Raw genomic sequence first — 16,382 nt, forward strand, 5'->3', positions numbered from 1 at the left:
CACACTCCTGGCACTTGAAAGTCCTTCAACAGCAATGGGAGCCCATGAGGCCGTGGCACGGGGTCACAGCTGCATTCTGCTCTTTGTTGTCACACCCCTGGAGCAGCAGCCGGCAGCGGGAGCCTCTGCCAGAGTGACACCCAGTGATCTCAGCCGGCCACTCCTTGCACAGCTGGGGCAGTCTGCCAGCGCCCACTGCTCCCCAGCCCCATTCTGCAGGCTCTCCCCAGCCCTTGGCTGCGGTGCTGTGAAGGGGACTCAGCCTGGCAGTGGGGGACACATTCCCATATTCTGGGCTGGGATACAGATGTCCCAAGCCCTGCTGCCGGCCTTGCCCCATGGCACAGGTCCCAGAGGCAGCCCGGGCCCCTGCCTGCTCTGCTTTGACTCACCCCTCAGCTTCCCCCATTGCGCCCTGGGGCTCGCCATCAACCCAGCGTGGGCAGCGAGGCTGCAGGGACCGCGCTGCCACCTGGGGGGGTGCAACCCAGTCTCCAGGCTCTGCCGGCAGTGAGAGCAGGAGCTGTCAGCAGAGGAGCTGTGGCCGTGCTCCAAGGATCATCTTCCCACCGGCTGCGGTCGGGCTGGGGCTGCGCTGGGGGCGTATCACCGTACCTGAGCCCATCCCAGCACTTTCTACTCACTCTCCAACGATAGGGAAGGCTGAAGGGGCAGCGAGTTTCCCTGCATTTGACTGACTCAGCAGGAGAGGCTCAATGGCATCAGATATGGGGGCAGCCAGGATCAGGACTCAGCTGTGGGAGCACGCCTGGATGTGAGCGGCCAACAGCCCCACTCGCTTCCTGACGAGGGACCCGCAGGCTCCCCACGCTGCTTTCCGCAGTGCCGCCAGCTGGGCGGAGGGGAAGGAAGGGGCCAGGCTGGGAGAGCAGCCGGGGAAGGGAGCGCCATGCCGCAGCCCCGCTCCTGCCCCGGGCCAAGCAGAGCGGCGCTGCCGTCCCCCCCAAACAGCCGCTTCCCGTCTGGCGGCACCGCCCTTCCCCAGCCAGCGGCCCACGGCCCCGCTCAGAGCCGCGGCCGTCCCTCGGCGGCACCGCGCCAACCCCGTTCCCACGCACAAAGGGCGGGCGGCGGCCGCTGCCGGACCGCCGGGTGGCCGCGTGGCTCCGCGCGGGCCGCACCGCGTCTGGGGCCACGACCCGCGGAGGGCACGCAGCGCCCCCTGCAGGCGGGGCTGTGGGTCGGCCTGCTCTGCGCCCAGACCGCTCCGCGGCAGCGCCCACAGACTTCGCTTGCCGCTTTTCCACACCCCGGCAGTGCCGGCGCTTCCTTCCCGCTGCTATCGGCGCAGCAGTAAGGAAACCGCACGCCGGGCCCAAAGCCATCACGGGGAGAGGGCGGCGGGAAAAGAGAGGACGAACCCCACGCGCCATTACAGACCGCCGCTCAACGGCGCCCACGCGGCGGGGCGGGGACTTGGCGGGAGCGCGCTCGAGGGGCGGGGCTAAGTCAGCGCGTGCGCAGTGCGCGGGGAGCGCGGCCTCCCCCGGCGCGATGGCCGAGGAGTGAGTGCGGGGCGGGGCGGGGCCTGGGGTCCTGCGGGGGGCGGGGGGCGGGGGGCGGCCCGGCCCGGCCCGGCGGGAGGGGCCCGGGAGGGAGCGCGGGGTCGGGAGCGGTGCTGGGGCGATAGCGGGGTCTCTGGGGGGAGCCGGTGGCTACTCGTGGGGGCAGATCCAGGCCTCCGGAGGGCTGCGTGGGGTCCCGCGGGACCACGGGCGGGGGTCTTCGGGGCATCCGGGGCGCGTCGGGGCCTGTGGGGGCGGCCGTGCCCCAGGAGCGGGCCGAAGCCTGGGGGCACTGCTCTTGGGAAACAGACCCCGCCGTGTCCCCGTCCCGGCAGCCTCCGCTGCCATCGGCCTTCCCGCAGCCGGGGGGTCCCCCGAGCCCCCTCCTGGCTCCCGCTGCCGCGGGCTGCGTGGCAATGGAGGGAATTCGGGCTAGAGGTCGGCCCGAGGAGCCCCCGCGGGTGGAGTGGAGCGGCCCGCTGGGTACGGCTACAGCCGGAGCCGGGGACTCGGTGGGAAAGACCCCCGGGGCTGTGCTGGGGGCTGTGTGGGTCTCTTCACCCCGTGGGATGTGGAGCTCTGCCAGGCGTAGCTGCGGTGTTTTCAGCTGCTCGGTTCCTTCATGAGAGCTGAAGCATCCCTCGGGCTCACAGGGCCATGCCCGGTGCCAGAAGACCCAGCTTTGGCTTCTCCATCAGGTAGCATTGTGTGTTCCCAGCCAAGAGCTGTGCTGTTCCGGCAGCCTGCACAACAAGTGGTGTCCTTCCTAGCCTCCTGGCAATGAGGTGTTCTGAGCTGGACGTAACACCGCTCCCGATGTTATCGTGTGGTCCTATGCAAACAGGAGGTGGAACGCTGGAAACAAACTGGCCATACAGTATTGAAAGATTATAAGCAGGAAGGAGAGCAACGTTTTGCATGATCTGACAGTGACAAGACAAAGGGGGGTGTCTGTAAACTATACAGGGGAGATTTAAGTCAGATGTGAGAAAGAAGTTCTTTACTCAGAGGCAGTGAGATCCTGGCACAGCTGCCCAGAAAGCTGTGGGTGCCCCATCCCTGGAGGTGCCCAAGGCCAGGCTGAATGGGGCCAAGGGTAGCCTAAGCTGGTGGGGGCACTCAGCTCATGGCAGGGGTGAGGATGGAGGGGCTGTGAGGTCCTTTCTGACTCATCATTCTGTGAGTCTGTGTTTCGCAGTGGTTCAGACTGTACAGAAGCAAGTGAATCCCTGAAAGCATACATAGTGCCATGATGCTGCTTGCATCCAAACGCTCCCCACGCTTTTTAGTGCAATTTGTGCTATAATTATTGCAAAAGTAGGATTAGTGCAGATTTAGGTGATTAGTTTTTCCTAAATAAAGTCTGTGATGCATTTAAAATCCACAGGGTTGGGTTTGTGGTTTTTGTGGTTTCTTTTAGGACTTGTCTATAACTTTATACTTTCAGTTATTTGATATTTATTCTTACTGTATTTTTGTAGAAAAATGGAAATTGCCACTCCTCCAACATCAAAGTGTATTATATACTGGAAAAGAAAAGTCAAGTCTGAATATATGCGTCTTCGGCAGCTCAAGAGATTTCAGGCAAACATGGGAGCAAAGGTAAAGACGTAGTGGCTCTGGTTGGAATGATTTCTGCTATAGACTTCAGTTTGCGGTATGGGAGCTTTTGTCAGATGAGTGATTCTTGATGAGAACTGTGAAGTTCTACTTCAGATGCAGCCACGGTGTGTCTGAAGAGGCGTGGCCTCTTTGTGCTCTCTGTAAAGCAAAGCAGCATTGTTGGCTCTGCTGGTGTGGGTTGAGCAGTTCCCTGTCTAGATGCTTGCATAAGGTGCCAGGGAGGGCTCTTGTCTGCTGTTTTGTAAAGTATCTTCTGCGGTGCAAAGGGACTGCATTTCAAGTGACTTGCTCTTCTGCTTTCCTCAGTGGCAGGTAGGAGCAGGTTGGCTCTGATAGGGAATTATTTAAAGTTGCTAACTTGGGTAAATTTTCAGCACGGTTTTGTTATCAATACTGAGTTGAATTAGAATTCCTTCTAATTAGTATAATCAATTTGAAATGCTCTGCCTTGTCTGCATTTTGATATGTGAAACAAGATCTTGGGAGAGATGTTAATGTTCCAAACCTTCAATTTATTTTAAAATGTTGAGTGCTTCTTTCTCTCATTTCAGGCTCTGTTTGTGGCCAACTTTGCAAAGGTTCATGAAAAGACTCAAATTCTTAATGAAGACTGGAAGAAACTTCGAGTTCAACCAGTGCAGTTGATGAAGCCGGTCAGCGGGCACCCCTTCCTAAAACAGGTAGGGAGAGCTGTGTTAGTATCAGTCTGTGCTTAGCACTCTTTCACGGTGCAAAAATGAAGTAAAAAAGGCTTTTACTGTCAAACACCATGCGTGAACACGGTGCTTTGCTATATTTGTCCTGAAGTGCCATTTCTTTCTGTGATGGTGGCAATCTCCCAGGGACTGTTTTTTCTCACCACTCTTCTCTTCACTTCTATCCTAGTGTACAGTTGAGAGCATTTTTCCAGGATTTCCAAGCCAGACACTGTACATGAGGACACTGAACACAGTGGCACTGGTGCCTATCATGTACTCCTGGTCCCCCCTTCAGCAGAACTTCATGGTAGGTAGGAATGCAAGATCTTTGTGAGGTTATTGTGTAATCGTTACGTGGTTCTGGAGTGGTTAAAACAACTTGTTCCAAGCAATGGCTGCTCAGGAAGACATGGTAGAAATTTGTGTTGCCTGCTTTCCATTCAAGCTGTCTTACTCAGCCATTAGTTCTTTTTCACCCAACTTCTTGATCGGGCAGCCATTATAAAAACACAGGATTCTAACAGTAAGTGGTTTTTTTTTCTGACTGGGGGATTGATGTCCTTTCCTTTGTGATTGGATAACCCTGCTGATCTGTTTGTAGGGATGCTACTGAGGGTTAGTTCCTCTATCACAGTAGTTAGGAGAATGATGTAAGTGCAGGTTTTGCTGTGGCTTAGTTTAGAGTGTTTGCTAGTCTGCCCCTTTGCCCAGTATGGGAGTGAATGTATTCCTGCAGCCTGTCCAAGCTTTCTAAAGCCAGATGCAGCAGACTGGTGGAGCAGTAAGGCATTAGCAATTGTAATGCAAAAAGAGTCCCCTGGTGGTGCCACTGCAATGAAATTCAAATGTCCTTGCTCCCTGCAGTCAATGCTAGAACACTCCTCAGCTTCAGCTGTATTCCTCCTGGAATGAATTGCCTTTTTGCCTCCTTCACTGTTCCAGTTCTACTCCCTTAATCACCACAACTTTGACATTTTTGGCTCTTCGTTGTTCCTGGCAATGTGTGTGTTTCTGTAACCTTTGGATACAGTTCTCTTCTTTTTAAAATCAAATACATTTTTTGAGGTTAGAGTTATTCTGATAGCATAGGATAACTGAAATGTCAGTGATGAGATGTATGAAATTTGAGCTGGGGAGGCTGAACCTTTGCTTCATGCAGTGTTTTCTGCATGCAGTGGACAGGGACACGTCACAGAGACACAGCTTGGCTGGGAATTAGGAAGTGCTGTTTTACTGAATTGTATCTCACTGCTTTTCAGGTGGAAGATGAAACCGTTCTGTGCAACATCCCTTACATGGGAGATGAGGTGAAGGAAGAGGACGAAACCTTCATTGAAGAGCTTATTAATAACTATGATGGGAAAGTTCATGGAGAGGAAGGTAATTTGGGAGTGTGAACGCTTAGCAGCATTTATTCAGCTTCTTGTAAGTAAGATATCGAAGTAGTTAAGAAATCAAAAGGTGGTAGCAGTACCCACCTATTATCTGAGAGCGTTTAGAGCAGAAATGCGTGCCTGCAGATATGGTTTGTAAGGACGTGGTCTTGCCTTTTGATCCCCCACTCTGTTCTAGGCTCAGGATTAGGAGGAGTTGAGTGCTGTCATTTCACTTGTGACCCTAGCCATGACTTGAAGGTTTTTGTAGGCAAAAAGCTTGTATGCTTTCCTAGCTCAGTATAAAACTGCGTAGAGGGCAGAATGCAGCAGAAAATTCTGTTGTATGAGCTGCCCTCAGATCACCAGAAGTGTTACAGCACTCTTAGGACTCTAAAGTATTAAAACTCCACCTGGCCCTCCAAAATCGCCAGGACAGTTCTCGTTGACAAGTGCTTTGTGTGGCTGAGGAACGTCCATGGCCCTCCCACAAAGTGGCTAACATCACTGTGTTTCAGAAATGATTTCAGGGTCAGTCCTCATCAGTGATGCTGTCTTCCTGGAGCTAGTGAATGCCCTGAACCAGTACTCAGATGAGGAAGAGGAAGGACACAATGATTCTGAAGTCAAACAGGAGGATGGAAAAGAGGACCTGCCAGTCACAAGGAAAAGAAAACGAATTGCAGTGGAAGGTGGGTTTGGCGGCAGAAATTGGTTGTGTGTTGGTCGTGTTTCCATCCTGCCTTGCCTGAGGAGCCAGTGCTCTCCTGCTCTCACACTTTTGTTTGTTGTGTCACTAAGAGTAGTCACCTGCTTGGCAAGTCCCGACGGAGCAGTTGTAAGAAGGGAAATAGTTGTTCTCACTGTCCCCTGTGGACAGGATAAGCAGTCATCAGATTAAAGTGTGGCAAGAAGGAATTTAGAGAAGTGATCTGGAAAACCACGCAATGTAAGATTGGCAAAGCAGTCAGGGACATTGCCTTAGGACGTTGTGAAGTCTGGTTACCAGTCAGGCAAGCATCTGTCAGTAAGTTTGTCCGTAAATCTGTTTTGCTGTAGGACAGGGAGCTGGACCTTTCCAAGTCCCTTCCAGCCTCGTCCTCCATGTATTACTGTTCCTCTTCCCTCTCCTTCGCCACCTGAAATTCTTGTTTAATAGAGGAATCTCTGTTCTGTGGGATTTTTGCGTGTCCTGCACGATCTTAGGAATGCTGACTGGTAGTTTTATCTTTGGTTTATAGTGATAGGAGTAGAACAAATACCACGACTTTTTGCATGTGTAGAAAAGTAATGTATGTAAATCCTGTCCAGGTAAAAATAAATGGTGATACTCCTTAAGAAATCAATACATTATGCTGCTTTGAAAGCAGTGGAGTACCATCTGGAAGTGCTTTAGCCTAGCTGCAAGACAAATTTTGTTGTGTGTGTGATCACATTTCTGTCTCTTAAAATGCAATCCAGAGCACCTGGAATCGGTCTTTCTGGAAAAAGGAAAGTTACGTTCATGTCCAGCTTAACTGAGGAGTTGTCTCTTTTTTTCCTTAGGTAACAAGAAGTGTTCCAAGAAACGGTTTCCAAATGACATGATATTCACTGCCATTTCTTCTATGTTTCCTGAATATGGCTTCCCAGATGACATGAAAGAGAGGTAGAAGATCTCTCCTTAAGTTGCTTGTTGCTTTTGATAGGGGGCAGTTAAAATTTGTGTTTCAAAAAACAGCACTATGCTCTGGCTGGGAAGTAGAGCCCACTTGGCTTTAGGACTGTGAGAAGGACGACTTTTGGGTATTACAGCTTAAAGATCCCTGGACCGGAGTCATGAGATCTGTAGTGAAGGCCTGTTCAACGTCCCGAATCAGGTGAGCATGCTCATCAGGGGATGTGTTTGTTGAGCAGGTACCGAGAGCTCACGGAGGTGTCGGATCCGAACGCGCTGCCCCCGCAGTGCACTCCCAACATCGACGGGCCGTGCGCGAAGTCGGTGCAGCGGGAGCAGTCCCTGCACTCCTTCCACACGCTCTTCTGCCGGCGCTGCTTCAAATATGACTGCTTTCTGCATCGTAAGTGCGGGCCTGCCGGGCGCATCCCTTTTCTCTGCATCATTGTCTGTACTCTGTGCTCCTGTAGGCCTTGCTCTGGCATCTGTGCTGCTGCTCTGAGAGGCTGGTGGCTTCCTGGAGTTTGCAGTGGAGCCTTTACGAGCTGAGAGATGCCCAGAAGCCTTTTGTAAAGATAGCTCTGCTAAATTCCTCAAATGGATGGCAAAGCAACCTGTGTCATAGTCCCCTCTTTCTCACCGTTGTGCAATTTGTGCCAGAAACGCTGCTGTGATTAGACTTCACTCTCAGTTTGCAGGAGCTCGTCAGGGAAAGGCACGATTGTTACACTTCTGAAGTTGGGACGTGCCGTGTGCTATGTTGCTTCAGTGGAGCTTACAGCGTCATCTTAGTTATGTTCCTGCTGTTTGTTCTGCCAAAGTCTTTTGGATGCTGTTGAGCTGTTGGATCTGCTGTGTCTGAGGGCTCTCTTGGAAAGTCACAGGACACTCTCCACTATTTATTAAAAGATCTGTTATTAAGATCATGCGGTCTTTTTGTTTCAGTCTGAAAGCAGATTTTTTTTTTTTTTGTGGCATTTTACTTCCCAAGTATTCCCTCTTTGCTGCTAAGTTCCCATTACTGGTTGAAGCTTGACCAACATGTCCTCCACCTTGTTCTCTGTTTCTAAGATCTCCTCCTGTACTCTTGGTGGCTGCATCCTGCTCCCACTTGCTTTCATTCTTGAGCTGTCCCTGTCCTTTGTTTTTGTGGTGGAAGATTTTTGTTAGAAGACTCCTGTTGCTAATAGTAAAAATAACTTATTTTTTCAGCTTTTCATGCTACTCCTAATGTGTACAAACGAAAGAACAGAGAGACCAAGATTGAGCCGGATCCGTGCGGAGCAGACTGTTTCCTCTGGCTGGTATGTTTCTGCACTGTGACTTCTGAAACCACCCCAAGAAGCGGGCCTGGCCAGCTGTGCTCCGTAGAATGGCTGAGGGTCTTCTTCACTCTTGTGGAGATTTCTCAGAATCAGTTGTAACTGTCACTGAATCTGGAGAAGCATGAATCCAGATATGAACCTTACTGGAGGCATATTCATATTATGTTCAGATCAGCTAGCTGAGGTATCATTGTCCAAAAGGAGCTGCAGGGTGAGGCAGAGCAGGCCAGGAGGATGTCATTGCCAGGGCACGAGGCAGCAAAGCAGGCTGGAGGGACAGGGTGAGGGAGCTCGCTCATGCGGGCAGAGATGCTGAAGGAAATGAAGCGGAAATCTGCTGTGCGGCCAGCTGTGAGAGCCTTGAAGGCCACGAAGGTAGCCACAGATGACAGATCTGCCTTCTCATGGTGGCAGCAGGACAGGGCTCCTCCCAAGGCCTTTCTGTGTGTCCCGACTGCATGCCACCTATCTGTGTTCTGCTCTGCTTGCAGGAAGGAGCGAAGGAGTTTGCTGCGCTGCACAATCCCAGGTCCAAGTGCTCAGGCAGGCGCCGCCGGAGGCACCATGTGGTCAGTGCCTCCTGTTCAAATGCCCCAGCTTCTGCGGTTGCTGAGACAAGGGAGGGAGACAGCGACAGAGACACAGGCAATGAGTGGGCTTCTAGTTCCTCGGGTATGGCATCATCCTTAGAGACACGCTTCTCCCACCTAGGGCTCTGACCGTTGACCATAAGCAGGCACTGCTGCACATGGGGCTCTCTGTCCATGCTCAATGGCTGTGGAGTTATGAGTTAGTGACAGAATGTATTCAGCTGGCCTTAAACAAATGCAAGGGAAATACAGTACCTCCCTGCACTGTGTTTGGGTTATTATCTTTGTTGTCAGGCATAGCAAATTCTTTGCTGGGGCCTTGTTGACCCAGAGCACCTTGCTTGGCTTTCCACGAGCAGAGTGCGGGCAGCAGGCGCACTGCTGGATGGTGCCTCTTCACGCACTTGGCCATACTGTGGTGCTGAGAACCCACCTGTGAGTTACTGAGGCCAAGGGCTTGTGTGCAGTCTTGCAAGGTGGTGGCTGTTTCCCCAGTGCTGGGACAGGCGCTGGGCTTCTCGTGCCTCATGGGGGCAGGGCAGGCTCAGGCCCCTCAGAGCACCGCTGCCCTCAGAAGCATGGATGGCAGAGTTGCATTCTTGCTCATCCTCGGTCCCTAACATCAGCCTTTCTCTCCAGAGGCAAACTCCCGCTGTCAGACCCCTACCAAGCAGAAGCTGAGCCCGACCTCATCCCAGCTCTTTGCAGTAGAGGCACAGCAGGAGCCAGTTGAGTGGACAGGAGCTGAGGAGTCCCTGTTCCGTGTCTTCCATGGGACCTACTTCAACAACTTCTGCTCCATCGCCAGACTGCTGGGAACAAAGACATGCAAACAGGTAGGGCCTGACATTCTAGTCTGGGCTATGCACCAGGGGAAGTCGTCATGGCAGCACCTAACACAGGGGAAGGAAGGAAGCCTTTGCTGCTGCTCACTTGATTCTTTTTTCTTCTCGGCCTCAAACTGTTTGGGGGAATGTGTTGCACTGACACTTTGGAAGTTCACTGTTGTTATTTTACAGTACTGCTGCTGTCCAGTGCTGCTAGGTTTCTTCAGACTGTTTTATCCCGGGCCTGGGTAATACTGGCAAGTGGATGATCTTGTTTCCCAGTCGAGAAAAGCAAAGATATCCATGACTTAATGAAACTGGGGGCAGAGCTTCACTTATGCTTAAGTAAAGGCAGCTTGAGTGCGCTGAACTTTATGCTTTTACTTCTGTTCTTTTTCTTGGTTGTTTTTTGTTTTTTGGTAGGTCTTTCAGTTTGCAGTGAAAGAGTCACTTATAACAAAACTGCCAACGAATGAATTGATGAATCCATCCCAGAAGAAAAAAAGGAAGCACAGGCGAGTGTTGGACAGCCTTGTTTTGTTCTTAAAACGCAACCAGATCCACTGCTTTTTGTGCCAAAGCATTCCTGGTAATCCGCATCTGGCTCCCATCTGCACACACTTCTCTCCGTCACACAGGGCTGATTGTGCTGCTGGCTGAGAGCTGGCCCCTGCCCTGTCTCTGCTGTTGCTGTCCTGGTTGGGCAGCTGTGTGGTTCTATAGTCACAGGCTCAGCCCCGGAGCAGAGGGCAGAGCAGCGGCTGTCTTGCAGCAAATGCTGCACTGCTGTAAGAGGTCTAGAACACTTTCCTAACAGCAGCCTCTGCCTGAGCTCCCTCCCTGGCTTATAACCTACATTCTGGGTGCTGATCCAGCATGTACAGTATTATTCTGGCTCTCACGTTTGCCTTAAATAACTTCAGCTGTAGCTGAGTCGTTCTCATCTTTCACCTCTTTGTGTCTGGCTGATGGTTATTAATGCATGAAGCTGCCAGACAGCCTTGCTGGACTTGCTCGTCCCCTGCTGCTGTGCTAGCTGGCAGTGCTGAGCATAGTGCTGGCCAGTTGCTCCTGGCAGAGGTTTGTGACTCCCCCACCCCTGACATCTCTGCTTCTCTTCTAGGCTGTGGGCTGCCCACTGCAGGAAGATTCAGCTGAAGAAAGGTAGTGTTTGCTGTGGCTATGCTTAGACATTTTTTGTGTGGTGGGGGATGGTTCTCCAGCCCTGGCTTGCACAGCAGGATGCTGTGTCGTGCTCTCCATCCCAGCAGTTGCAGTGATGTGGGGGTGAGCTGCCCCCGCTGCAGAGCCTTCTTAGGCGCTGCCATGGCTCTGCCGCATGCACTGCTGCCTTGCAGACATTCTCTGCCAGGCTGTGCATGCAGTGCAGTCCTTCTCTAGTCAGGAGGGATGAAGTTTGGCATGCAGTCTGTGTGAAGTGGACTGTGCAGGGGTGGATGTGTGTCATACGTTTGTAATTAGAGCTGTGTGTGGATGGATTTGGCTGAGCTGAGTACTGCTGCGCTCCCTGCCCTCTGCAGGCAAATCGGGAACCTGCATGTGCTCTGCTTCAGAGCCCTGGGAATGCTTTCTCTCAAGTGTTTCTGCAAAGTACAGCTTCTAATCCTGGCATTTCTCCTATTGTTCTAGATAATTCACCTACCCAGGTGTACAACTACCAGCCCTGTGACCATCCTGAACATCCCTGTGACAGCTCCTGCCCTTGCATTATGACCCAAAATTTCTGTGAGAAGTTCTGCCAGTGCAACCCTGACTGTAAGGAAAACCCTAGGACTGTCACATGTGAAAGCAGCTGCTCTCCTGACACAGACCAGAGGAAGGGTGCAGATCTGGGGCTGAATGAAGGCCTGTTTTATTTCTGCCTTCACTTTGTGATCCATCTGCAGCAGCTCAATTACCAGTCTGATAAAGTCCAAGGGAAAACTATGGTCCATGGTGCCCTGTAACTCCCAGCAGCTGGTGATAAGTGCCTTGCCTGCATGTCTGTGTCCAGCATCAGTAAGCCCTGGGTGATGCTGCTGATGTCACGAAAGAAGGATGTATGGTCAGCTGAGTCGCTGCTCTGCCACACTTGTTTTTCCCCTTCTGTGCTTTCATTCTCCACTCTGTGATGGAGATAACGGCACTTGCCTACATAACTGGGCCTTCTGAAGGTGAATTTGTTTAGGGTTACAGCTTGGGGCTGAAAGGGTTAGAGGGCAATGGGGAGACAACTCAGACTCCAGGCTTCTCTGTACAGCCCTGTTCGTGTTATTAGAGCCGTTTGTTTCCAAACTGCATGTAATTAGTCCTAAGATGCAGATCAGTACCTCTTGCTATGAAGCTGGGAAGGACTTTGTGCACAGGTTTGTGCTCTGCTAGGTGTGAATAGCAGAGCATATTCTGTGAAAAGTCTCGTCAGGCAAAAATACGGGTTGTGTTTCTACAGGTCAGAATCGCTTCCCAGGCTGCCGCTGTAAGACCCAGTGCAACACCAAGCAGTGCCCGTGCTACTTGGCCGTGCGGGAGTGCGATCCAGACCTCTGTCTGACCTGCGGGGCGTCGGAGCACTGGGACTGCAAGGTTGTGTCCTGCAAGAACTGCAGCATCCAGCGCGGTCTCAAAAAGGTATTGATAGGAGCATGGCTCCGGCAAAGGGCTGCCTGAGGGTAGAGTTGGTTAGCAGATCTCCTACTACATAGGAGGGGCTGTGAGCCACTCAGAGCTGTCTGAGTGAGAAAAATCAAAGAGAGAAGCAGCTGTGCCCCGGGCTTTCATAGCATTTAGAACATGGATTACTGATGTGAAAATCAGGAGTTGGGAGATGAATGAGAATGCATGAAAACGAGGGAGTATAAAAAGTAACTCCATAGAAAAGTTGAATTTTGCTGGTCAGAACAAGAGACTGAAAATAAAAGAGGCAGAAATTCAGTGTTAAGTACTGTGCAGCTGCAGCTTATTGATGCTGTGACATGTAACTGAAGGGAGCTGTGTCACATTGCACTGGGGCAGTGGACAGATATTGATTTCTCGTTTGCTTCTCTGCATTATTTGCCCCTGTGGCATTGGAACCTTGAGGACTGCAGCCTGCACAGCATGGCTGCTCCTGGACACTGCCCTAAACCATACACGTACACCTGGGGTGTGATATCTGCACTGCTTGCATGCTGAGAGTTAGTGGGTCTGCCATCTGAAACTGTTTTCTTTTTACCTTGGCTCAAGCATTTGTTGCTGGCACCGTCAGATGTTGCTGGCTGGGGGACTTTCATCAAAGAATCTGTGCAGAAGAATGAGTTCATCTCTGAATATTGTGGTGAGGTCAGTGTTTGTGCCCTTTCTGGGGCTGCTGTGCTGTGTGCTCGGGAGGACGCGCTCTGTGCAAGTGCTCCGTTCACCAGCGGATCCAGCAGGGACTTGTTTGCCTTCCCCAGTTCAGTCATGGCCACGGGCTCACTCTGACCCAGTTGAATCTTGTACCATTTTGGGACCCGTCTTAGTATCTCTAGGCTCTCCACAAGGTGGGGTGTGCTGGTCCCTTAAAGTCCAGCTATTGCTTCTGCTTCTCCTGAGCCCTGTTGAGCTCCCACCCCTTGGTGGAGGGGCAGGAGGCGTTTTCAGTCCTTTCTGTGCCTGCAGGCATTGAGGCTCTCTCAAGGCATTCTCTTTCTCCAGCTTATTTCACAGGATGAGGCTGACCGGCGAGGAAAGGTCTATGACAAGTACATGTCAAGTTTCCTCTTCAACCTCAACAATGGTAACTTGTGGGGGGCTTCATGGGGTGGTAAAAGCTTGGGCTTCCTGGCAGGGGCTGTTGGGGGGTTGGTCTGAGTTCCTGTGTCACGTGAGCAGCAATCTCGTGTTTACGGGACACTGCAGAGTTTTCTTCTTTCTTGTTTCAATAGATTTTGTTGTTGATGCCACTCGCAAAGGAAATAAAATCCGCTTTGCCAACCACTCCGTGAACCCCAATTGCTATGCCAAAGGTGAGCTATCCTCACACGGGCCATTCAAGGTGGAGGAAAAATCTCTGATCCTACTCAGCTCTGGGAACACAGGAAGTTCACTGGGTCCCAAGTCACACTGAGTCCATCGCAGCTGCAGAACATCAAGGACACAGGCAAACTCTCCTCGTGGCTGCAAATCACATTCCTACAGCTAGGGGCTCTGCTCAGCTCTGCTGCAGCTCTGACCTTGCAGGGAGATCGCTGCTAGAGAGCAGGCTAGGATGTTATCTGTCCTGCTGAGCAGCAGTTCTGGAGCCTTGGCTCTGCAGCTGGCCACGGTCGAACTGGGCTGGAGGTGCTCTGTGACCTTTGGACCTGGGCTACAGTTGCACATCTCTGGTTCTGTCTCTCTTGTTGCAGTTGTGATGGTGAATGGAGACCACCGGATAGGAATCTTTGCCAAGAGGGCCATCCAGGCGGGAGAGGAGCTCTTCTTCGATTACCGGTAACCCAGGGAGCTGCTGTCTGGGGGCTGTGGGGCAGGGCTGACCTCACTTTTTGTGTGCACATTTGCAAGGAGCACAGAGGTTGTTCCAGCAGCTGTGGCTTTCCTGTTTTATAGGTACAGCCAGGCAGATGCCCTGAAGTATGTTGGCATAGAGAGGGAGACCGATATCATCTGAGCTGTGTGCCAGGCGGTCCCCACACATTTTGCTGCTGCACCTTGTAAGCAATGCCATGTTTGCTTCACGCTGACATGACTGCTGCCTGTGCTCCCCTTGTTGTGTGTGTCACAAGTGCTACTTTCCACCCAAACACCTGGAGAGAGACTCAGGGCAGGAGCATGAGTGGCTGCCACCAGGACAGCGGCTCTGCCCAGCCCTGGGATGGGGCAGGTTCCAGCACCTTGCGCTGCTGGTAATCTCCTGGGCTGGAGGGACCAAGCAGCTGGGACAGTTGCCAATTCTCAGTCTCTTTCCATTTTCTGTCAACTGTTAGAAGAACAAGAGTGAGTGAAGTACACTTGAGACCTGGAGGGTATGGCTGAAGGGTGACAGGACTGGCATTCTCCTCCAGCCTCTGTCCCACAACCTCTGGTCTCTGGTGCTACCTTTTGCTGCCTGTTCTAGCATTGGCTAGGACAGTGACAGTGTTGGAAGCCATAGAGATGTGTCCACACTCCTGCACGTCCCTGGGTTCCTCAGCTACTGTCACTGGGGTTCTGTTTTCCCTCTGCCTCAGCAGGCTGGAGGGCAGAGACCACCAGCATGTGGCTCCTTGGGACAGGAAGAGCAGCACTATGCAAAAGTCTCTTTGGGCAGGGAAGCCACTGAGCTGGTTAGAGATGATGTTACAGGAGTGCTGCTGCAAGCACAAGAGGAGCCGAGAGGAAGCACGCACCCAGGAGCATGAGGAAGCCCTGCTCTCGTGGCAGGCTGTGGATTGGCTGTGTGGTTCTTGCCTATCTGCAACTGCTCTGCTGCCTGGGTCTTTTGGGGCTGGGGCAGTTCTGAGGCTGTGTGGGGAACTCCCTCTTGCTTGGCTGTGGCTGCATCCAGCTTGGGAGCCAAGCTTTTGCTTGGAATGTCAGTGCTCCAGGCAGATGCATCCTGGCCACACAGTATGAAAGCTGGTTGTTTCTCCAGCCTCTGTGGGAATGGTCCCTATCAGAGAGACGTGGGCTCTTTGAGACATTGCAGACCCTTCAGGAGCCAGCAGAGTGGGTCCTCTCAGGTTGAGAACCTTTCTTATTGCACAGAATTGCTTGAATGTTGCAGTGGTGAGGTTTGAGCAGAGCACAGCACTCATACCTGCTGTGTGTGTTGACAGAGGGGAGGCTCTTTGGATGCTTCTGGCATTCTGATGCTGGCCGTGGCTTTGGGGATAAAGGGGGAAATGTTCTTTGGCGAAGAGAGGTTTGGCATTAGCACCCCATGCAAGAGAAGAAAGAAGAAAGCACTTTAAATTAAGCCTTCTCAGCCAGGCAGCTGGGCCCCGTGTGCCGCCCAGGGTGCTCTCAGGCTGAGGGACCACAGACCTCCCGCACCACTGCTGCCCTTCGGGGCAGGGACGTCTCTTCAGGCCTGGTGCTGGGCAGCTTGGAAGAATGAAGGGCTGTGTGGCTGGAGGGGTGGCTGGCTGGCTCTTCCCTGGATGGGGGCTGGGCCTGAAGGATGGGGCTGTCCTGTAGGAGCCACGTGCCACCAGCTGGCCTGGTGCCAGGTGCTGGGCACTGCTGGACTCCTGTGCCAGCCTGGAGCAGTGCTGCAGGACGGTGTTTGCCCAGGACGGGGCCTGTTGCCCTGCTGCTCTGGGAAGTGTGAGGCTCCCACGCAGGGCATGGCCCCATCCCCGTAGCACGTCTCCCAGTGCAGAGCGCCCTGGGTCTGTGCCAGGAGCTGAGCCCTCCCCAGCACAGGCGTGGTCCTGCCCTGCCTGCTCTCAGTCCCGTCTTGAGGGTTTGGGTCTGTGTGGAGCAGCACTTGTACCCCAGTCCCACTCCTTCGCCCTCTGCCCCTCTCCTGCCTCCGTCCCACAGCTCGTCCCAGCCCCACTGTCCGCTCAGTGTCCTCTGCCACCTTGGCCGTATCTGCACTATGCCAGGCTTGTGTCTGTGGTTTGTTGACGGTGAATTATAATGCACTTTAAAACTTACGTGGCTTCTAGCCTTTGTCATAATAAAGCGATAACCAACATCCCCCTGGGGCTCGCTGCTCTCTGTTACCCAAGGCACGCCTTGCCCATTGACCTCTTCTGGGGCAGCAGGAACCCTCCCCTCAGGCATGGACAGGTTTATTAGGGCCCCCAGTGCTGGGCTG

At 52.8% G+C, this 16,382-nt stretch overlaps 1 protein-coding gene across 1 annotated transcript; it reads left to right on the forward strand.

The window, feature by feature from the left end:
- The first annotated feature begins 1,475 nt into the window (after window positions 1-1,475).
- EZH1 (enhancer of zeste 1 polycomb repressive complex 2 subunit) lies at window positions 1,476-16,261 on the forward strand. Its single transcript, XM_042836617.1, has 20 exons — window positions 1,476-1,526; window positions 3,008-3,128; window positions 3,701-3,829; window positions 4,035-4,154; window positions 5,107-5,227; window positions 5,739-5,912; window positions 6,766-6,868; window positions 7,117-7,280; window positions 8,090-8,181; window positions 8,694-8,874; window positions 9,432-9,628; window positions 10,043-10,134; window positions 10,743-10,783; window positions 11,270-11,395; window positions 12,069-12,247; window positions 12,842-12,937; window positions 13,292-13,373; window positions 13,522-13,602; window positions 13,984-14,068; window positions 14,186-16,261. Exons 1-20 carry the CDS (start codon window positions 1,516-1,518, stop codon window positions 14,244-14,246), a joined length of 2,256 nt encoding a protein of 751 aa, XP_042692551.1. The 5' UTR covers window positions 1,476-1,515; the 3' UTR covers window positions 14,247-16,261.
- The last annotated feature ends 121 nt before the right edge of the window (window positions 16,262-16,382 follow it).

The sequence above is a fragment of the Centrocercus urophasianus genome, unplaced genomic scaffold, assembly GCF_019232065.1.
Source record: "Centrocercus urophasianus isolate 14NV4802_14NV808 unplaced genomic scaffold, USGS_Curo_1.0 seq_62, whole genome shotgun sequence".
Lineage (NCBI taxonomy): Eukaryota > Metazoa > Chordata > Aves > Galliformes > Phasianidae > Centrocercus > Centrocercus urophasianus.

What these genes read in the sequence shown, in the direction of transcription:
- EZH1 (XM_042836617.1), top strand. An exon ending in CCCTTCAGCAGAACTTCATG is followed by an intron (nt 4,155 to 5,106) that starts GTAGGTAGGAAT and finishes ACTGCTTTTCAG; the next exon opens with GTGGAAGATGAAACCGTTCT. An exon ending in AAAACGAATTGCAGTGGAAG is followed by an intron (nt 5,913 to 6,765) that starts GTGGGTTTGGCG and finishes TTTTTTCCTTAG; the next exon opens with GTAACAAGAAGTGTTCCAAG.